At 37.7% G+C, this 23,429-nt stretch overlaps 1 protein-coding gene across 3 annotated transcripts in view; it reads left to right on the top strand.

Annotated features, from left to right (window-relative positions):
* Positions 1–23,429, top strand: part of Prp5 (pre-mRNA processing factor 5) — a 405,747-nt gene that overhangs the window by 65,807 nt on the left and 316,511 nt on the right. For all 3 annotated transcript variants that reach the window (XM_090378220.1, XM_090378221.1, XM_090378222.1), the window contains one exon: positions 23,078–23,140. In XM_090378220.1, the coding sequence (XP_090234346.1) occupies positions 23,078–23,140 (63 nt within the window). The remainder of the gene's footprint in view (positions 1–23,077; positions 23,141–23,429) is intronic.

Genomic DNA, 23,429 nt, shown 5'->3' on the forward strand with positions numbered 1-23,429 from the left:
TCTGATCAGTTTGCCTGTTTTACTGGATGAAGAAAATCCAAGTTTCTGGGAGTAAAAACCTTACTGCTCTTGTTTGAGACTAGCTAATAACTGCAGTAGTGTGAAAACTATAAAAGTTCCTCATATAGTTGACAGTGGTCATAATTAACCCTTGCACATATCTGCCAGGGCTGTTAATTATAAGTAATAAGAAAAATGCCTCATCTTTGTGAAGTTGAAGAAATTCTCTCATATGATCTTATGTATATTGTATTGTATCCTGAAAAACTTTCTTCTTTTGATGCTGTCTCCTATTGGAGGTTGGCAATCACCACACTGTGCTTATCTCTGTCTTGGGTAAGATTAAAAATATCCTCAGCTAATCTGCCAGTCCAGTTGCAGATGTTTTTCAGCCATGACAGTTTTCCTCCTCCTCCCCACTCCTCTCTTTCCCTCTATTATTACTTGAAGCAATTTATATTTCTCATTTCTAAGGATGTGTCCCAGATAGGCAGTTTTCCTTCTCTTTACTAAGCTCAGCAATTCACTTTTTCTTCCTGCTCTTTTCAAGACTGTTGGTGATTCTATCTAACCAAGATATTTTTAGCATGTGTCTGTAGATCCACATTTCAAAGGCCTCTATTTTGTTTGTGCTTAATGTTTCAGCATCCAGGTTTAAACTCCGTATAATAGTATAGACCACACATAGCATCTAACGAATTTCAGTCTGATTGATAGATCTAGAGCTTCTAGTTCTGTATTTTGTAAAGGCATTTCTCGCAACCTCTATTCTTGCTTTTATTTCTGCTTCCAGTTCTAGATCAACATTTAGTCAACTACCAATGTATTTAAAATGAGTCACTGTATCTATTGGAGTTCCATTCAATAATAGATGCTCTTGGTTTACTGGAGGTTTACTCACAGTCATGTATTTGGTTTTGTTGACATTGATTCTTAAATCCATATCATTACATTTGTTGTTAATACAGTCGAAAAGCAATTAAAAGTCTTCTATATTTTCTGGGAATATAGCAGTATTGTAAGCATATCATATGTTATTTATCAGCTGACCATTTATTTTAATTCCTTCTTTCCTTTCCCACAATGCATTTTGGAAAATAACTTCAGAATAGATATCATCAAAGTTTCTTGCGACGACTGACTAACTTGTTAAAATAAATTTATTAAAATAAAAATGATATATACATAAGATAAAAAAGAAATAAAATAAGATAAAAGCATTAAAATACAATAACATAAAAGAATTAAAATATAATATAATAAAAGTGTTAAAATACATAGTAGCTTTCGAAGCGAAGTGCCTCTTCATCAGCTAGGCTGTGAATGGTGTACTTCAGTATATATTGATGGTTACAGTAGCACAAGTCAGCTGGGCATGTCATGTATCACGAGTGTGGTGTCGGTAAAGCAGAATTACGTACATGTGATGATCGCCAGCACTCATCGCACTGCAATACAGTACATTCTATAATAGCGTGTAAGTGTACTCCCCTCATGCGATTCATAGTACTATTATTGGTGGCTATGTGTAGTGCTTTAAGCCATGAGCGCTGGCCTTAATCATGTGAATACTTGACGGTTTCAATATCCTGTTGGGGATCAAGATTGTGCTGCTCAACTCAGTAATGTTCGGTGACTGCGGAGCGTTCAAAATTAGCGGTTCGCAGAGCCACCTCATGCTCAGAAACCCGATCTTTCAATCTTCTACCAGATTCACCTACATAACACCCCCCCCCCCCACAATCCGCACACATAATATGATATATGGAATCACTCCATTGGAAAGGAGGAAAAGGTGTTTTCACCTTAGAAATAATAGATTGTAATTTCCTACCTGGAAGTTGCACACATTGTATATGATGGAGATGCAAAATCCTAACAAGATGTTCCGATACACCCGGATAATAGGAGATGTAGGCAGTAGAGATAAATTGATTGACGTGAAGCGGGTTAGATTTTGTAACAAATTCGTGAGCCTGAAGCTCACATCTATCTAGAACATGAGGTGGATAGCCACAATTTGAAAGCTCTGCCCTAATTTTAGAAATCTTTAATTGCCTGTCATCAGTCGAACTAGAATGTGTCCAAGCGCGGGAGAATAAAGTACGAGCAGTGCTACATAAATGACCAGGGACGTGCGTAGAGTCATAATTGGTAAATTGGCCTGTGCACATTGGCTTCCTAAAAATGGAAGTTACTAAATGCGAATCCACGCATTGGACTAACACATCCAAAAAAGAAAGGGTATTATCAATCTCTAGTTCAATCTTCAACTGAATGACGGGCGACATGGAATTGGGATATTGCAGCAGCCCAGATTCTGATCCCCGGGGTACAATTGCAAAAAGATCGTCAACATAACGACACCAGAGAGTGATAAGAATAAGTAAGTTGAAGAAAATCTGACTCTCAAGTTCCTCCATGGCGATATTGGCCACGATAGGACTAACAGGGGCCAAATACAGGGTACCTATAGCTGTGCCCTGTATTTGGCGAAACAGAGTCATTGAACGTGATCATGCCTTCCCGTTAAACACAGATTGAGAGCAGTACAAATATCATCTGTAGAGAGCGAGGTTCTATCTCCCAGTGTGGTATCCCTGCTCAAAAGATATCTCGTGCAGGCAAAAGCCTGTTGTAGAGGAACAAAAGTGAACAGAGAAATCACATCAAAGGAGACCATAAACTCGCTCTCAGAAATAATAAAATCTTTAATAATATGCAGAAAATGCATACTACTGGAAACAGTGTAAACAGTTTTCCTAACAAGGGGTGCTAATAACTTGGCAACATGTTTAGAAAGTTCATACGTAGGTGTATGACAACAAGAAACAATGGGCCATAAAGGAATATCAGGTTTATGGATCTTTGGAAGTCCATAAAACTGCGGGAGTCGACAACCTGTCGCATGAAGCTTCCAGTGGGCGTTCTTGGTTATCTTATTAGCTAAAAACCAAGAATGCACAAATTTATTAACTTTGGATTCCAACTTCTTCAACACTTTCACAGGGAGTTGTGTACAGTTTCATAAACCTCCCCATCCTGTAATAGAGCGAGGTCTTTATGAATATACTCTGACTTGTCCAGGACAACAGCGCGTCGCCCCTTATCTGCAGGCAAAACTACAATAGTGCTGTCTTTGCACAAAGAAGAAAGAGCTTCTCGTTGACATTGTCTGAGGGTATTAGTAATAGACCGGATGTGCTGCAAAATCGAAGCTGTTTTAAAGCGAATTACGTTAGCAGTCTCTTCAGATAGCTTGTCGAGAGATGCCTCCACACCCATAACCAAATGTGTAATAGGAGGTTTACAAGGAAAGACTGCAAACTTCATGCTGAGGGTCAAGAGATCGTGTTGCTCTTTAGATAATTGTTTGCTACTCAAGTGCAAATCAAACTGTGAGTTATCTCTCATATGTGTGTTCCTAGCAGTATATGCTTCTCGTAATAAAGCGTTAAATTTATTCTGCTGATGTACATGATACTCTTCAGTCACACGCTTGGCTTGGGAACACAAAACATGAACCACTGCAGAAAATATAGGGGGAGGGACCAAACCTCTTAATTCTTACATGAGCTTGAATTTGTTCATGATGATGATCCTTTTCAATTCTTGATGCACACTACCAGTCCAGATTCCCAACATTTTCAAAGCAAAGCAGGCACGTCTCATGCACAGGAGAACGGTTCCTTGAATCTAAAATCCCTGGGAATAATACGATGGACTTTATACCGATGTGCAAAGCGTAAAGGTTGTCTATTATGGGCTTCAGACATAAACAATTTCTGCAAACTGACAGTAACACCATACACATATGGGCCATACATTAAATGAACATTAGAAAACAGGCCTTGTATGTCGGGTTGCATTATAGCATCAAAGTTTCTTGCGACGACCGACTAACTGGTTAAAATAAATTTATCATCATCATCATGAACTTGGTCCGGCTTAGGTCTTTTAAGACCTGTTCCGTTGTAGCTGTATCATGTCATGTATCACGAGTGTGGTGTCGGTAAAGCAGAATTACGTACATGTGATGATCGCCAGCGCTCATTGCACTGCAATACAGTACATTCTATAATAGGGTGTAAGTGTACTCCTCTCGTGCGATTCATAGTACTATTATTGGTAGCTACGTGTAATGCTTCAAGCCATGAGTGCTGGTGGTAATCACATGAATAGTTGGCGATTTCAATATCCCGCTGGGGATCAAGATTGTGCTGCTCAACCCAATAATGTTCGGTGACTGCAGAGTGTTCAAAATTAGCCGTTCGCAGAGCCACCTCATACTCAGAAACCTGATCTTTCAATGTTATGTAGGTGTCTGGAATAAGATTGAAAGATCGGGTTTCTGAGCATGAGGTGGCTCTGTGAACCGCTAATTTTGAATGCTCCGCAGTTGCCGAACATTATTTGGTTGAGCAGCACAATCTTGATCCCCAACAGGATATTGAAATCGTCGACTATTCACATGATTACCGCCAGTGCTCGTGGCTTGAAGCACTACACATAGCCACCAATAATAGTACTATGAATCGCACTTGGCAGTACACTTACGCCCTATTATAGAATGTACTGTATTGCAATGCAATGAGTGCTGGCGATCATCACATGTACGTAATTCTGCTTTACCGACACCAGACTCGTGATACATGATCATGCCCAGCTGACTTGTGCTATTGTAACCATCAATATATAGGGCGCCTCTGTAGTCAGGTGGGTAGGAGCAGCAGTGCATAGCACACGCTTGTTGATTAGACCGGGGTTCGAGCCCGTGACCACCAAATACGGAGGATGTGGAAAGGTCAGGGAATGACAACTGCATAGCCCCGGAGTAATATGGCCTTAGTTGCTAATGCTCCTAAAAACCAAATAACAACAATGTAACAACCATCAATATGTACTGAAGTACATCATTCACAGACTAGCTGATGAAGAGGTACTTTGCTTCGAAAGCTACTATGTATTTTAATGATTTTATTATATTATATTTTAACTCTTTTTATCTTATTGTATTTTAACACTTTTATCTTATTTTATTTCTTTTTTATCTTATGTATATATCATTTTTATTTTAATAAATTTATTTTAACCAGTTAGTTGGTCGTCACAAGAAACTTTGATGATATAATGCAACCTGACACACAAGTAGATTTCTTTGATGAGCCTGATGTCCCATCCATCAAGATCAAGCTTTCTAAGTGTTTCTATAAGGTTTACATGTTGCACCTGATTGAAAGCCTTTTCAAAGTCCTATGAAGCAGATGAATGCTGTCTTCTGGTGTTCTGTACATTTTTGTAACAACACCTTCTCTTGTGCCTAGTCCACTTCGGACTCCAAATTGAGTGTCAGAGATTCGCATTTTTTGTAAATCCTGTTTTGGATTATCCATAGCAGCAGCTTGTTTGTTAGTTATTTGGTTTTTAGGAGCATTAGCAACTAAGGCCGTATTGCCCCGGGATATGCGGTGGTCATTCCCTGACCTTTCTGCATCCTCCATATTTGGTGGTGAGGGGCTCGAACCCCGGCCTAATCAAGAAGCGTGTGGAAGCAGCAGCTTCAACATGTGGCTCATCAGACTAATAAGATGAAAATCGTTGCATTGTTCTTCTTTGGATGAGGAATGAATGAGGACCTCAACCAATCATTAGGTATTGTTCCATTTTATTGAACATTTTGGTTAGACCTTTCAGATTTTCTTCATCTAGAAGTTTCGCTATTTCAATTGGGATTTGATCTGAGCTGACTGCCTTGCCAGTCTTTGTCACTAGCAGAGCATATTTTACTTCAGACTAGAATTTCAAGGCCTTTTTCCATAGGTATTTACATGCAATATAATTTACATCTTGTCTGGCATCATCAAAAAGCATCTTGATGTAAGTTTCCCACATCTTCTTTCTGTCATCACCTGTTAAAACTGATTTTGAGCATTCTTTATTTTGTATGGCATCCTTTCCTGTTAATTCTTTTAACTTCTTATGTAAATAGAAATTATCATGCCTTTGTTCTAATTTTTCTATCTCTGTTGATTTTTCTAGCATCCACTCTTCTTTTTCTTAATTAATTTCCTTCTTTATCATTTTTTTTGATCTTCTGGTATTTAGTTGGAGCATCATTTTTGAACTTCCTTCTTTCATCCATTAGGTTTAGGATCTCTTCTGTCGTCCACTGCTTTTTTGCAGGTTGTGTTTTCATCATTTAGAATTTCTTTTCTGGTACTGATAACGATCTTACCAAACTCCTTCCATTTGTCACTTATGCCTTCAGCTCTCACTCTGTTGTTTAATTTTATGTTCAGCTCTTTACACAGTTTTTCTTTCACAGTTGAGACCTTGAGTTTTTCACAATTTAATCTGTTTGTCTTATTTCCTTTCCTAATGGTTCTCAACATTGGTTTGATGGTTGCTGTTAATAAGTTATGATCGGAATTAGCACCAGTGTAGGTTTTCGCTCCCTTGAGACTATTCAGAAAGCACTTACTTATCAGTATGAAGTCAATCTGATTTCTAACTATAGCCCCTGGTTTGTCTTGGGGGATTTCCACGTATAGAACTGTCTGGTGGGAAGTTTAAACCATGAGTTTGCTATTATCATGTTCTCCTCTTGACAGAACTGTATGAGCCAATCTTCTAACTCATTTTGTAAACCCAATCCAAAAACACCCACAATGTCAATTACCTTTCCTTTGCTGAATTTGACATTAAAGTCTCCCACAATGATATTTACTTCATATTTTTTGGTGTTACTTGTGATATCTTTCAGTTGTCTGAAGAATTCTTCAATAACATCATCACTTTTATCTGCTGTAGGTGCATATATTTGTATCACATTAACATTAACTGGTTTACCCTGCAGTTTTAGCATAATGATGCAATCTGAGTATGGAATAAAATTTGCTACTGATTTCTTCAGTGAATTGTGTATCATAATTCCCACACCATTTTGATGTGTATGTCTCCTGTCCCAGAGTAGTATAAGACCATACCATCGGAATGGCAGATTCTTGAGTTAGTCCAACTGATCTCACTTAAACTGAGAATTTCTACTCCAAAACGTTTCATTTTTCCTAGCCACACTTCCCCAGCTTTTTATATAAGGTTCGAACGTTCCATTTTCCTGTTTTTCCTAATGAAAGTTTTTGTACCCCGGAATTCTTAGCAACCCTGTCCCATTTAAGGTATGCTGGGGATTCGGGGCCATCTCTCTCTCATTGTACTAGCCATGGTGATTATTCTTGGGAAGCATAATGCAGTAGTTTCCCCCTTGCTTTCTGCACCACAGTACTTCAGCTGCATCCGTTGGTTTGACTACGCCCGATGTAATCTGAAAACGAGCAAGAATGAAGTCCACTTCTTCGCCTATGTCATGGAACTGGTAGTTACTTTCAGCCACCAAAATAAAACTTATTTTAGCATTAGCATTAGTAGAGGCATATGATGCAAGAAAGCAAGCTTATTCAGCATCAGCCAAAAAAAAAAAAAAAAAACACACACACCACTCCCATTTCACTCCTCCGTTCGTTCGAAATACCTGTCCAGTTGAGCTTTAAATTTGTTTAGGCTATCAACTTCAACAACAAGTGATGGAAGTCGGTTCCACCAACCAACCACCCGCTGGCCAAAGGCAAATTTCCGCACATCTATCTGACATCTGTCCTTCCTCAATTTGAATTTATGCCCTCTCAGGTGATTATTCTGAGCAAGATGAAGAATCCCATTGGCATTGAGCATGCTCAAACCATTCAAAGCCTTATACACCTCTATCAGATCACCTCGCCGGTGCCTAGTCTCCAGACTCTGTAATTTGCAAAACTTAAGCCTTTCTTCATAAGAGCAACCCTTTGTTCCATTCACTAATCTTGTTGCCCTTCTCTGTACCCGTTCCAGCAGCTCTACATCCTTCTTGAAATGAGGCCTCCAGACCTGTATACAGTACTCAAGATGTGGCCTAACCATTGCCTTATACAAGGGAATAATCACCTCCTTATCCCTGCTAGAAAAATTCCTGTATATCATTGACAAGACACCATGAGCTACTCTTGCAGCTCGTCTGCACTGCTCAGAGAACTTCATATCTGCCTGCACAATTACTCCCAGGTCCTTTTCATTATCCACCACTGTCAGTGTAGTACCGCAGAGTTGATACGTTGCTCTGGGGTTACTGTTTCCCATATGTAGTACTTTACATTTGTCAATGTTAAACTTCATTTGCCACCTCTCAGCCCATCTGTTCAACCTTTCCAGATCCTGTTGCAGCAGCATAGCGTAAGTAGTGTCCTTAACAACCCTGCCAACCTTTGTATCATCTGCAAACTTGGACATTAAACTTGATATCCCATCATCAATATCATTCATAAACACCGAAAACAACAACGGACCCAACACTGAACCCTGAGGAACTCCACTAATAACATTAGTCCACGTTGAGCAGTGTCCATTGATTACCACTCTCTGTCTTTTGCCACTCAACCATCCCCTTATCCATAACAGCAATTTGCCTCCAATGCCACACTGCTCCAATTTGTGCAGCAGTCTTCCATGTGCAACAGTACCAAAAGCCTTTCTAAGATCCAAATATATAATATCAAAGTTATTCCCTGCATCCAGTTCTTTTGTGACTACATCATAGTATCCAATCATATTGGTCAGGCAAGACCTGCCCTTAACAAAACCATGCTGCGTCTGAGCTATAACTGAATTCTTGTCTAGATGATCCTGCAGTGCTTCTTTAACCAGTGCCTCCATTAATTTACCTGGAACAGAAGTTAAACTAACAGGTCTATAATTACTTGTGTCAGCCTTTGATCCTCCTTTGTGAATTGGGGTTACATTTGCACATCTCCAGTCTATGGGTACCTCCCCTGAGTCCAAAGAAGCTCTCATAATTATGGCTAGGGGTTTGCTTACTTCCTTTGCTGCCTCCTTTAATATAACTGGATAGATCCCATCCACCCCAGGTGCCTTTTTTATGTTTATCCTCAACAATCTCTCCTCCACTTTCCTCTCAGTTATTACAAAATCATCCAGCTCACTGCCAATGTTTACTTTACCTACATCATTCTCCTTCCTGAATAACTCCTCATGCGTGAATGTAGATGCAAAATACTCGTTTATATTGTTAGCCACCTGAGCAAGATCCGCAACTGTTGAACCATCAATATCTAGTGGACCAATTTGATTCATCCCTTTCCTTCTTGAGTTTAAATATGTAAAGAACTCTTTTCTGTTTTTCTTTGCATCCTTTGCCAAGGATTTTTCGTAGTCTGCCTTTGCCTGCCTAATCTCCTTTGTGACTTGGTTACAGACCAACTTATATCTATCATAGGCTTCCATGTCACCCATTAATTTGTATGTATCCCATGCATTTTTCTTCTCTGCCACATGTCTCATTAGTTCATCCGACAACCATTTAGGCCTAAACCTTGAACGATATTTCTTAGTTGGTATGTAAAGCCTGGTAGCCTCCAAGATTAGTTCCTTGAATGCTTCCCATTTTGAGTTTGCTGTTGGTAACATCATCAGTTGGTCCCACTGTATAGAATTTAAATACTGCCTCAGACCATCATAGTCGCCTTTACGAAAACAAAAACCCTTCCCTTTACCTCTGATGGTAGTTACCTCCTTGAGTAAATCCCACTTCAACACACTGTGATCACTGCCACCTAGTGGTTCATTTATCTGCAGATTCTTAATGCATGAAGAATCACTACTGATAATCAGAGGCGCCTCCGTAGCCAGGTGGGAAGGAGCAGCAGTGCGTAGCACACGCTTCTTGATTAGACCGGGGTTCGAGCCTGTCACCACCATATGCGGAGAATGTGGAAAGGTCAGGGAATGACCACCGCATATCCCGGAGCAATATGGCCTTAGTTGCTAATGCTCCTAAAAACCAAAAAAAAAAAAAAAAAAAAACAAACTGATAATCAGATCAAGAGTATTGCTCCCTCTTGTTGCCTCACGAACATGCTGATGTAGAAAACAATCATCCAATAAATCCACAAAAGCCTTGCTAGTGTGCGAGTGACCAACCCACAAATTCCAGTCAATATCTGGGAAATTAAAATCCCCCATTATAAGACTCTCTGATTTACTGGCCCACTCTATTTCCCTGTACAATATCTTATTATACTCATCAGAGTCATTAGGCCTATAGCAGACTCCTACTCTCAATTTTGATTTCCCTATGCTTATGTCACACCAAACTGACTCGACACTGCCCTGTCCATCGATGTCGACTGGCTTCACTTCCTTGGACTTTGTGTTTCTTAACTAATAGCATAACCCCTCCTCCCCTCCTGTCCTGTCTATCCTTTCTATACACATTGTATTCCCCAAATTCCAGTTCCGCATTACTTATATCTGTGTGACACCACATCTCTGATATCCCAACAATATCTGCCTTTGATGTTTTGAGCAGTACCTCAAATTCATCAAATTTATTTACCAAACTCCTAGCATTGGTGTACACGCAGGTATACATGCACCTGTTTCTATTCTTAGCTACCCTAACACAACCCATGTGTTTACTTGTACCGCAATGACTCCCAGCAGTCTCTGAAATATCCTGCATCTTGTTTTTCAGGCTTCTGCTCATTTCAATAGAAGCAGTGCAAGAATCACTTCCACCTCTGCCAGTGCCTACTGTTAGTCTATTAGTCCTTGTATCCTCCCCAACTAGCAGTTTTCCGACCCACCTAACACTGCCTCGACAGCATCAGCAAAAATTCTTGCACCCTTTCTATTTAAGTGTATCCCATCCCTGTAGAAGCAATCTCTCCTGTCAATCCTTTGTCTCATTAGTTCAATATCTAGTGGACCAATTTGATTCATCCCTTTCCTTCTTGAGTTTAAATATGATACAGTCCAGGCTGAAAAAAATTCTACCCCTTGAGCCTTGCACAATCCCTCCAGGGCCGAATTGATCGACAAGGCTCTCATCAGATGAGAGCCTTGTCGATCACACTTTCAAATTCAACTTTCAAATTCAACCCTAATTCACGGCTTTTTTTCATCAGTGACCTGTACTTAGGACTATATCTGTGAACTTTTAAGTAAACTTTTCTGTCGTTATAGCAGCAGATAATATAAAAAGTTTCACAATATCAGTCTGGTCCTTCCTAATGGTATTTCTCAACAATGCTAATTTTAATTTCATTTCCCATAGTCTTATTTGAATTGAAATTATTGATATCGTTAGTTTTCTATATATTCTATGGGAAGAATGTTATTAAGTAAAATCCTGTGTTATATACAGATGATGCAGTGATGACAAACTGTTATTGGTTAGTTTAATGGTTATCATTGACTTCAAAACTGCATTTTTAATGAAAATGCGTAGATTCAGAATGTAAAGCGTTCCCCATCCAGTGATTTATTTTGTTAAGACCTGGAATGAGAATTGCACCAGAGTTCTAATTGGATTTTGGACTTTGGTGGCCAATGCAGTGGGCATGGGAAAAGGAAGGTGCATATTATGCCTGTCAAAATTTCAGTTTAGTATTAATAAGTGCAATTGCTGCAGGGGAGCAGGCTTATTCTGCATCAGCAAAATAGATAAAAAAATATTGCAATACTAAATTAACTGCAATTGCCTCCTCTCTAAAAAGAAACTATCCAGTTTCACTTTGAACTTTGTTATATTCTCTGCCTCAACTTGGGGAACCTTATTTTGATGATCAATAATGCTGCATTAATATGACTTTTTGAAATTTAATCTTTTGTTGGTTCACAGAATTTTATGTTCATGTCCCTTTGTTCTAAGTGTCCTGCCATTTTTTTCCTGGGGTGAGAGCTCATTGAAGAAAACATGAAATTAATTCATGGTTTCATATTTTCGTGATTTAGTCTTTTACTTAAAAAAAAAAAAAAACCAGTCCTGATTGCAGGTAGAGCCATTTGCTGCTGTTATTTGGTTTTTAGGAGCATTAGCAACTAAGGCCATATTGCTCCGGGTATATGCGGTGGTCATTCCCTGACCTTTCCGCATTCTCTGTATTTGGTGGTCATGGGCTCGAACCCCGGTCTAATCAAGAAGCGTGTGCTATGCACTGCTGCTCCTGCTCACCTGGCTACGGAGGCACCTTAGAGCCATTTACATTTGTATTAATCTGCTACAAACAAGATAAATGTTAAAAACAAAAATTTTTGTTTAATTAAATTGTATCTGCTGTACAAATTTTCTGAACGTTTGATATATTACAATTTCATATGGTAACATATGCTTTTATAATTATAATCTTTCTAGAAATAGTTTTACTTTAGTAATATATGTATTTTGCATTTTATTTATTTATCATTGATTTTAAAGTGGATATTCAAATAAATAAATGGAAATTTTTTTTTACGCTAGAAAAGTGCAGCAGAAGTTATTTGAACAAATAATGGGTTTAACATAATTTTGAGTAGTATTTATTAGAAAGAAATTTCTATATTACAACAAAATGATTCAGGATCACTGAGAAGTTCTCGTTTGTGGAAAATCACCATATTTCAGATTTAATGTAATTAAGCACATTTGCATACACCTTATGTTTCAGAGCTCTGTGGTTCCTTCTGAAGAACCACAAAGCTCTAAAACAAAGTAAAATGGACATGGGACATAAAAACTTAAAGTTGTTACTAGGTTCCTTCTCCCTCCCCCTTCTCCCAAAAAAAAAAACAAAATAAAAAATAAAGAAAGAGGAAGGTTGTCAGTCAACTTGACTATGAGTGTGGTAAGTTCTGTGTTGGGCTCAACTTACCACACTCATAGTCAAGGAACTTACTTGGGCAGAACTTACCACACACAGGGAGCAGCAGCAGCCATACTATATATCAGAAAAACCACTGGCTTAACACCATGATTCCAGACTTTCTCATTGTTAATATTTATTATTGACAATTTCACTCCCCACAGTACAGATGACTGTTTGAAGGAGAGCAAGACCATCCCCAGAATCAGATTACTACCATCTTTGCAGAACTGACCTGACATCTCTAATAGTAGAAAAAACCAAGAAAACCATCACAAGATAGAATATATAACATCTGAAACCTGGAAATATGTAATAGAATAAAGTTGCCACCAAGTCCAGCAGGGGATACTCACTTTTGTTGTGTAGATCCAAGAACAAGTGTTCTTGGATCTACTCAAAAAGGTGTTACCCCCCAAAAATAAAATAAAAATAAAAAATTGGTGTAACTAACAGCAAGGTAAACTATCAGGGGCTAATTTGGATAAGTAACCCAGCCTGATCGTCATCCCTTCATATTTACAATGATCCCTGAACTTCTTCTTCTAGTCATTTTATTTTGTGTGGTGCTTCTTAATGTAATAATGCCATTAAGAGTTTGTCCATTTTCTTGTTAAGGTCTTAAGATGCTTTCCTGAGAAAGAGCCACAGAGCTCTAAAATATAAGGTGTATTAATGAATTATTAATTAAATAAGTGATAAATTATTTTAAACCAATGCAGCACAAAGTGGTCATTTGATTTCATTGATTTCTGAAATCAAATGACCACTTTGTGCTGCATTGGTTTTTAAAATGATTAACATGCATTACCATGATGTTCTTCAGCCTTTTCATTTTAAATAAATTTGTTGTAACATAATTTTACTGTAGTAACTTTTTCTAGATATAAAGCGTATTTAAATCCTTGTATTTTAAAGTTCTGATTTATTTTGAAGAATATGAATTCTTCCGAATTCAAATCAAAGTGAAAGAGAAACTGATGAACCTAAAAGTAAATAAGACAACTGGCTCTGATGGAATCTATACAATTATATTAAAAGAAATGGCAAAAGCGGTGTACAAACCTTTGACTATAATTATGTGTGATCTTTGTAGAGAGCATCTTTGGTTTAGGGTAGATCCCTATAGATTGGAGATGTGCAAATGTCTCATCTGTTCACAAAGGGATAAAGCCAAAGCCAAAGTAGGTAATTTAAGTTTGACTTCTGTTCCAGGAAAAATAATGGGTGTCATTTGTTGAAGAAAAACTGCAGGATCATCTTGACAAGAATAAAGTTATACAGAAATCGCAGCATGGATTTGTTAATGGAAGCATCCTGTTATGTAGGATCATCTTGGCAAGAATGAATTTATATGGAAATCACAGCATGGATTTGTTTGGGTGGGGGTGCATCCTCTCTTTGATTAGTCTGATTGACTGCTGACAGTAACAAAGGAAATGGATGGAAAAAGTGATTTTTATGTCTATACTTTGACTGCAGTAAAGATTTTGGCACTGTTCCATATGAAAGACTGGAGAAGTATGGTATTAGGAAGAAGTTACTGCTATACATAAACAGATGGCTGAGTGCCAGAAGACAAAGGGTAGTTTTTTTAAATGGGCACAGCTCTTCTTATATGGATGTTATTGATATAGTCATAAGCTGGCTCCTTACTGTTTTAAGCATTTATTAATGATATTGATGAAGCCATATCAAGATTATCTAAATTTACAGATGATATAAAGATTGGCAGGGTGGTTAATTAATGGGATATAATTAATAGGAATCAAGACTGCCACAATACCTAGAACTGTTAGGCAGATGGGCTGAGAAGTGGCAGTTGAGGTTTAGCATTAATAAATACATGGTTCTGCTTATGGACAGCAGGAATCCCAGAATAACAATAATTGGATGGTACCACACTAAGGTTGTGGAGAATGAAAAAAACCTAATTACGCAGTGTAACATGGAGGTCTTTGAGAAGTACAGACACGTAGTTACTGTATATTACTGACAGAACTAATGGAGTTCTGTCAGTAATATACAGTAATTTTACCAGGTGGAAAATGAAGGTGATTATCCCATTGTATAAGGAAATTGGTTAGGCTGCGTCTTGAGTACTACATGCCGATCTGGAGGTCTCATTTAAAGCAGGATGTGGACCTGTTGGAATGGATACAGAGAAGAGTAACGAGGTTAGTCAAGGACACAAAAGAATATTCTTACTATGAAGGACCAAATTGGAGCACTTGGACACAAGGCACCTGTGAAGAAGTGATTGAAGTGTTTAAGTCTTTAAATGAATTGAGTAAATTAAGTGCTGATTTCACCTTGTACAGTACTGTGGGATTAACAAAACATGTAGGTTAGTTTTGCTGTGATAATTGAGTCCCAACCTTTAGAAAACCTCTAACTAAATTATAAAGTACAGTCAGTCCTTGTATAGCACGATAGTTGTGTTCCTAGAAACCCTCGTGCAATGCAAAATCGTGCAATATAAACAACAGACCCTATGGGAAAAATAGGGTTAGGTGCCGACCACCCAAGATTGAACACACACATTTGTAATTAAAACATTACAAAACACAATAAATTAGACTATTACGTAATAAAATATTGCTAATGCTTTTGCTTCTGTTGTAAGCAAACTTGTTTTTTGTTTGATTTTCTATCCAAACAGATGACAGCAGTTCCATCTCTTCCAATTCTTTGTGTCTTATTCTAATAGATTTTAATTACACTTTGAGTTGTTCCTGCTATAAAAGTTTTTATTTTCTCTGCATTTGTAATTCTTGGCATTGCCTCATTTAGGCCTGTAGCACGTGCAATATCGCATGGTCTTTCATTTCGCTCAAAGTGTTTCACAATTTCATATTTTTTCTCTATTGACAGAGGTGGACTGGCTATAAGCTTTACCAGGGAAACCACAGTGGGTGGGAGGCCGGTGTGATTTTGGCCATAAACGCTAGTATGAGGCCACTACAAATTTTCCCGGGTAAGAGTTTTTGATCCAGTCCGCCTATGTTTAACAATATTGCTTTTCTTTTTTCTCTCTCTGAATCTGTAGTGTATTCACCAGGACGTTTCCTTTTCACACCTTTTAAGTATTTTACTCATTTTTAGGGAATAAAACACAATTACAAAATGAGGATACACGCTTGATACACATAAACAAAGCTGTGCACGTGTAGCAACTGAATAAACAACACCGTAAAGGCAGAGACAACTCTACCTCACTAGCTCACATTTTACTAAAGCACATTTCTGGGGGTTACTACCATAAAACAATAAAAACAATTTCCAGTTGTGTTCCTGCTAGTGGAATCTGTTATAAACTGGTAGTAAACTCGATCTAATTGCATTTGCGATAATACGATAGCTGGAATTTTACGTTATTATGGTGAAATGCATTTCCCCTTCACTGATATAAAAAACATAAATACATTTTCAGAATCTTCTCTTCATTCCTATCGTATTGCATTCGGTTGGGGTGATTTTGTGTTGGGCTGCCATTTCTTGTAAAGCAAAGGCGAATTCGGTTCATGTTATATACAATATTGTTCCCCTATTTATAAATCGTGTATGATCGGATTCATGTAGTGTATTCACGTGTTATATGAGGACTGACTGTATAATTTGATTTTTTTTTTTCTTCCTTAAAATTATCCAAACTATCAATTTCCACAATATCAAACAAGTTTGTTCCATCAATCAGCAATGTGGACGAAGGCAAATTTCCATACATCTGTTCCACAACCATTTTTCTTTAGTTTAAAATTTATGTTAAAAGCTTTAAATGTTAAAATGTTAAATGTTAAAATATGTTAAAAGCTTTAAACACCTCAGTCAGATCTCCTTGCAGGTGCTATAATAATTTACAGAACTGAAGTCTTTCTGGCAAGAGTACCTGTTTATTCCCCTCACTAATCGCATTGGGCTCTTCCTTGCACCTCTTCCAGACATCCATATACTGACAGATGTGCAGTACTCAATATGCGGACTAACCACAGCCTTGTAAAATGAATAATCTCCTTATCCCTTCACAATGAGAATGTATGATCGGATTCATATAGTGTATTCACGTGTTATATGAGGACTGACTGTATAATTTGATTTTTTTTTTCCTTCCTTAAAATTATCCAAACTATCAATTTCCATAATATCAAACAAGTTTGTTCCATCAATCAGCAATGTGGACGAAGGCAAATTTCCATACATCTGTTCCACAACCATTTTTCTTTAGTTTAAAATTTATGTCCCCCCCATGTGTGTTATCTGAGAAGGAGGGTTACTTTCAGCATTTAGCTTACCCAATATGTTAAAAGCTTTAAACACCTCAGTCAGATCTCCTTGCAGGTACTATAATAATTTACAGAACTGAAGTCTTTCTGGCAAGAGTACCTATTTATTCCCCTCACTAATCGCATTGGGCTCTTCCTTGCACCTCTTCCAGACATCCATATACTGACAGATGTGCAGTACTCAATATGCGGACTAACCACAGCCTTGTAAAATGAATAATCTCCTTATCCCTTCACTAATGGGAATGAATATAGAGAAAAAGGCAATGAGATTGGTGAGGGAAGAAAAGGATTGCTCTTACCAAGAAGTTCTGCAAATTGCAGCATCTGGAGAATAGGCACCTGCATGGTGATCTGATTGAGGTGTATAAGGCCTTGAATGGTATGAGCAAGCATCAATGCTGATGGGATTCTTGCTCGGATTATGTATCCGAGGAGGCATAAATTCAAATTAAGAAAAGACAGTGGTAGAATAGATGTGCAGAAATTTGCCTTTAGCCAGTGGATGGTTGATTACTGGAACAAACTTCCATCGGTCATTGTGGAAGTTGATAAATAAATTTCAAGGAAGAACTGGACAAACTTTTGGAGTGAATGGATGGGTAAAATGGGAAGTTTTTTTGGATGATGCTGTATAAACTTGCTGTCTTGCATCATATGCTTCTACTGATGCTAATACTAATCTCAATCCTCTTCTCTGCACCTGTCCAACATATCCACATCCTTCCTAAAATGAGGTTTCCAGACATGTATGAAATACTCAAGATGTGTTCTAACCACTGTTGTATACAATAGTAGAATCACCTCCTTACATTCTCTGACAAAATTTCTGTATACATTTGACAAAACACCATGCACTGTCCTAGCTGCATGTCTGCACTGCTCAGAGAACTTCAGATCTGACTGCACAATTTACCCTAATTTCTTTTCTCTTCTCTGCTACCCTGAGTTATCACATAATTGGTTCATTATCCTGGGATTACTGCATTTTAGTTTAATATTGACAAATTAGAATTGTTACTTCTCTACTCTATTTTTTTAGATTTTATTGCAGTAGCATTCCCTGATTACTGTATTCAACCACTCTCTCAACCTTTTTTAACATCTACAAACTGATACATTAAGCCTGATATGCTTTTATCATTATCATCAATAAATATTGAAAACAGTGGGCTTAGCACTGAATCCTGGGCACTACTCTTCTTCAAGTAATAACAGGTTGAAGAAGAGCGTGCCCATTGATAACCAGTCTTTGCCTTCTCCCACTGAACCATTCCTTTATCCACAACAGTAACTTGCCCCTAATGCATTCTGTTCCAATTTGTACAGCAACATTTTATGTGGAACAATATAAAAGGCTTTTCTGCCATCCAAGTATATGATGTCAGAATTAATTTTTGCATCCAGTTCCTAGTTACTGCATCAAAGTATCCAGATTGGTCAGACAAGATTTTCGCTTAATAAATGTGTATTGTTGTTGCCATAGAACTGAATTCCTGTCAAGATGATCCTGTGTTACTCCTTCAACCAGTGAATCCATTATATTCCCCAGAACAAATGTCGAGCTAATGGGTCGGTAATTAATCACTTAACCCTTTGATCTCCCACTGCAAATAGGAGTGATTAGCACATCTCCAATCTCTAGGGACTTTCTGTGAATCCAATGATACTCTTATAATCAATGGCTTTAGATCTTTCTCTTTTTTGATGCTTCAATTGGATGCGCCCTATTAGCTACAGATGCTGCTTACTTTTTTGTTTCAACAGTTTCTTTTCTTATTTCTTTTCAGTTATTACAGAATTGTTTGGCACTCTGTTAGAATTTGAACCATTTCTGGCATTACCATGCCTAAAAATTCCTCACTTGTGAATGCAGATGGCTAATGTATCTATCCAGTTTTCAGCAATCAGAGCAGCATCATCAACAGTTAAATCTTTCACATCTGGTGGACCAATATGATTCATCCTCCTTCCTCATATTGTTTATACAAAGGGTACTAGGAAAGTTTTGCAATATGACGCAACAATGAATCACAGGAAGCTGCTTGTTGCTGCATGTTGAGACATGTTCATACGTGCATAGTAGCCGCTGCGCCAAGTCGATTGGCTCAGTTATTCATTAGTAGTGAGAGTGTAAAGTGCTTGCGATGGCATCGTGGTCACGAAATGAGATAAGGACAGTTTTGCGGTATAATTTCGTGCGTGGTTTAACCATAGACCAGTGCTTAGAAGAAATGACTCTTGCACTAGATGATGATTGTCCACATCGTACAACAATATTCAGGTGGTATAGAGAATTCCAAAGGGGAAATTTCACTCTGGAGGATTCTGAGAAGCCGGGAAGGCCACGAACGTCAGTTACGGAGGAAAACGTTACTGCTGTGAGGAAAATGCTTGACGAAAACAGGCGAGTGACCTACCAACAGATAGAGGATACTTTGGGCCTAAATGCACCAGCAATTCGTTCGATTCTGCAAGATCATTTGCACGTGAAGAAACTTTGTTCTCTCTGGGTGCCGCATCAACTGACTGAAGAGCAGATGACACGACGTGTGACTTGGTGCCGGGAGATGTTAAAAAAGTTTGATAAGGGACAATCTCGGTATGCGAACAACATCGTGACAGGTGACGGGACTTGGCTGTACTATTACGATCTGCCGACCAAGGCTCAAAACAAAGTTTGGGTCTTTGATGATGACGACACACCCGTAATTGTCAGAAAATCCCGATCTGTAAAGAAGAAAATGATAGCTGTATTTTTCAAATCGAGTGGAATTGTGGAACGTGTCGTTTTGGACACGCAGAAGACAGTCACAGCTAAGTGGTATACTGAACAATGCCTGCCTAAAGTCATTGGATCTATGAAGAACCTGCGGCCAAAGTCAAGAATGGACACCTGGTACCTCCATCATGATAATGCTCCAGCTCACCGTGCCAAAGCCTGCACCGAATATTTGACCACGACAGGACTGAAACTTCTTGAGCACCCTCCCTACAGTCCAGACCTTGCTCCCTGTGACTTTGCACTGTTCCCGCATGTGAAAATGGAGCTAAAAGGGAGGCGGTTTTCCAGTGATGAGGACCTTCTACGGGCTTGGGACAACGAGTGTGCTCTACTCCCTAGTGAAACTTGGCAGAACTGGTTTAAAGATTGGTTTCGGAGGATGGAGAGGTGTATTGAATGTAGAGGAAATTACTTTGAAAAAATTAAATAAACAAAGCTGTATTGCAAAACTTTCCTAGTACCCTTTGTATAAGTAAAGAAGTCTCTGCTACTTTCCTTTGTGTTCTTTGCCAGGAATCCCTCGTAATGTAGATTACAAGGGTTGAAGGTACATTGAACTCTGATCTGATTTTGTTGAAAGTCAAGTCACTTATAATAACTATAACAGAACACCAATCAATCACCTCTAATATAATGTTTAATATAATGTTTATTAAAGTACTATAAAATAACAATAACACTTCATTGGTTTATTCCTTCTAGTAGATTGTGAAAATCTTGAAAATATTTAAACTACTCATTTTATGAATCCATTTCTCTACCATGTTATCGACATCTTATCTAATTTTTCTAAAATGTTTCTTGTAATTATGTTTAATTGTATAACTGCCATCAAGGGTAAAGGGAAGGGTTTTTCTTTCTTTAAGGGGAGACTGCAGTGGTCTCAGACATTTTTTAAATTCTTTACAGTGAGATCAACTAATTGTGTTACCAAGAGCAAATTCTAAAAAGCATTCAGGGGAAATAATCATAGACGCTACTAGGGTTTTCATGCCAACTAAGAAATACTGGTAAAGGTTTAGACCTAAATGGATGTCAGATAAATTATTGAGACAAGTGGCAGAGGAGAAAAATGCACGAGATGCTTATAAATTGTTAGGTGATAATTTATGTAGTTATTGTGTCTATTGTAGTTATAAACTAGTTTGCAATTCAAAAAAGGTTAGTCCAAGCAGATTATCATGGCTAGTATGTAGAGATTTTATAGTTATTGGTGTGTTACTGGCCAGCAACTTGATTACACAAAAATGGTATGCTTTCTCTGAAACAAGGGATAGTTAAGCAAGATATGAACATTGGGAAAGGAAAATGTGGCCACCAAGACAGTCTCTGACACCTGGTTCAGAGAACATTAAAGATGAGAACTAGTAGATAGAAAAAAATTACTATGATTAAATTACTATATACAGCCAGTATAATGAAACAGCTCACCCAAACCCTGAATGAAGAAGGAAATTGTTTCAGTTATGTTTGAATTAAATTCCATCCCTTAAATACTAAAAACTTAAAGCAGAAATTTTTGTTGTACCTCAGATCTGCAAGCTGCTGCTATATTCTATATTTGAACTATCTGTGAACAAACTAAAAGAGACTTTTAAGAATGTAGTATGCAAATTTTGGGAAATAGTTAACACTCAGATTATGAGATGATCAACATGCTGAAGATCACTCAGCAATATGGATGTTGAGGTACACTTCTGCACTCTCATTTCAATTATGTCCCAGAAAATTTAGGTAGTTCAAGTGAAGAGCTGGGTAAAGATTCCATTAGAATATAAAAGAAATGGGAAATAAAGATACCTAGTGGGAAGGAATGTCAATATGACAGGCAATTACTGCTGGATGCTAAAAGGAGTAACAGCCATCAAAACTAGCTGTCTGTGGAGATACAAAAAAGTTGCAAGTTTAACCCAGTTTAGTGTATGAGAAATTAAGGTTTATGGCTATTTGCGCTTAATGTAGAGAGAATGTAGCCTTTCATATTTCTGAATTTACTTATTTTTAGCATTAGCCATTAATAGAGGCATATGATGCAAGAAAGCAAGCTTATAGAGCATCAGCCAAAAAAATTTTCCATTTTGCCCATCCATTCGCTCCAAAAGTTTGTTCACTCCTTCCTTGAATTTATTTAAGCTATCAACTTCCACAACGACAGATGGAAGTTTTTTTCCAACAATCAACTACCCGGTTGTAGAATAGATGTGCAAACTTCTGCACATCTATTCTACAACTGTCTTTCCTCAGTTTGAATCTATGCCCCCTCAGGTTTGTAATCTGAACAAGAGGAAGAATCCCATCAGCATTGAGCCTACTCAATCCATTCAAGGCCTTATACACCTCTATCAGATCACCTCGCTGGTGCCTAGTCTCCAGACACTGTAATTTGCAAAACTTAAGCCTTTCTTTGTAAGAGCACCCCTTTGTTCCATTCACTAATCTTGTTGCCCTTCTCTGTACTCGTTCCAGCAGCTCTACATCTTTCTTGAAATGAGGCCTCCAAATGCATCATGAAATGCATCCATGAAGTACCCAAATAGACCATCTGCAATTCCTCCCATGTCTCATGGTGAAGTACTACCTATTTCTGAACCACTTGACCATTTTTCTGTACATTCTGATGAAGACACTGATGAACATCAACTTTGATATACACGAAGTACAGCAGCCATCTACATCAAGGGTTCCACAATTTTTGTCCAAACTTTTATCCTTCTGAACCACATAAGATCACAGAAAGTGAGCTTAATGACCTCATGGGATCTCGAACTGTTAAAGATTATTGGCATTTTTGTATAAAGATATAAACTAGAAAGTTTATATTTTTATACAAAAGTGTTTTTATACAAAAATATAGAAATATATAAACCAGAAGCACCTCTACTAGTATTTTTCCATTTATTTTTTTATTGTAAAAAATTCTGATGTGACAGAGCAGATTTCAAGTAACTTTTGAGATTTCTGTTAAAAATGTAATTCAGATTTCTTATTGGCTGTAAAACATTCAGAGAACTTTCTTAAAATGCAAACCATTGTAATTATTGGGTTAATGTATATTTGTAGTTTTTATGAATGATATTTTCCAAACACCAAGACTTATTTTAAGATCAGAAGTCAAATTGTAAACCCTGATAATGTGGCTTAATTGCTTTTTATTCCCATATACCTAATTTTTCATATCATTTCACATAATATTTATTTTGGTAATTGAATACCCAATGTAATGCAGTGTGTTTAGAATAGTTCACTTCTCATTTCCATGTAACTCGATTCTTTTTTAGGGTATTCAAGAAGAAGTGCGTCAGTTACGACAAAAGAATGTTGGAAAAGAAGTTCTTCCAGGGGTAATTTTATGAAAACAATTATTTATTAAGAAATTGATATACAGAATGGATTGTGAGAATATCCACCAACTCTTCCAAATTAGTTGAAGTGTTTTGATAATTAGGTGCATCATCCAGTTTTTCCAATAAGTTTAGTTTTCTTCCAGTTTTCATTAGATTTGTGTATATATTTTGAAATATGCAGATGTGTATGTGTCCCCCCCCCCCTCCAATTATGGATCTAAAAAAAATTTAATGACATTAGCTTAAAAGCCAATGTTAGTTGGCTCTGTTTATGTATTTAGCCTGA

Source organism: Mastigoproctus giganteus, chromosome 7, assembly GCF_048544385.1.
Source record: "Mastigoproctus giganteus isolate SK-2022 chromosome 7, ASM4854438v1, whole genome shotgun sequence".
Taxonomy (NCBI): domain Eukaryota; kingdom Metazoa; phylum Arthropoda; class Arachnida; order Uropygi; family Thelyphonidae; genus Mastigoproctus; species Mastigoproctus giganteus.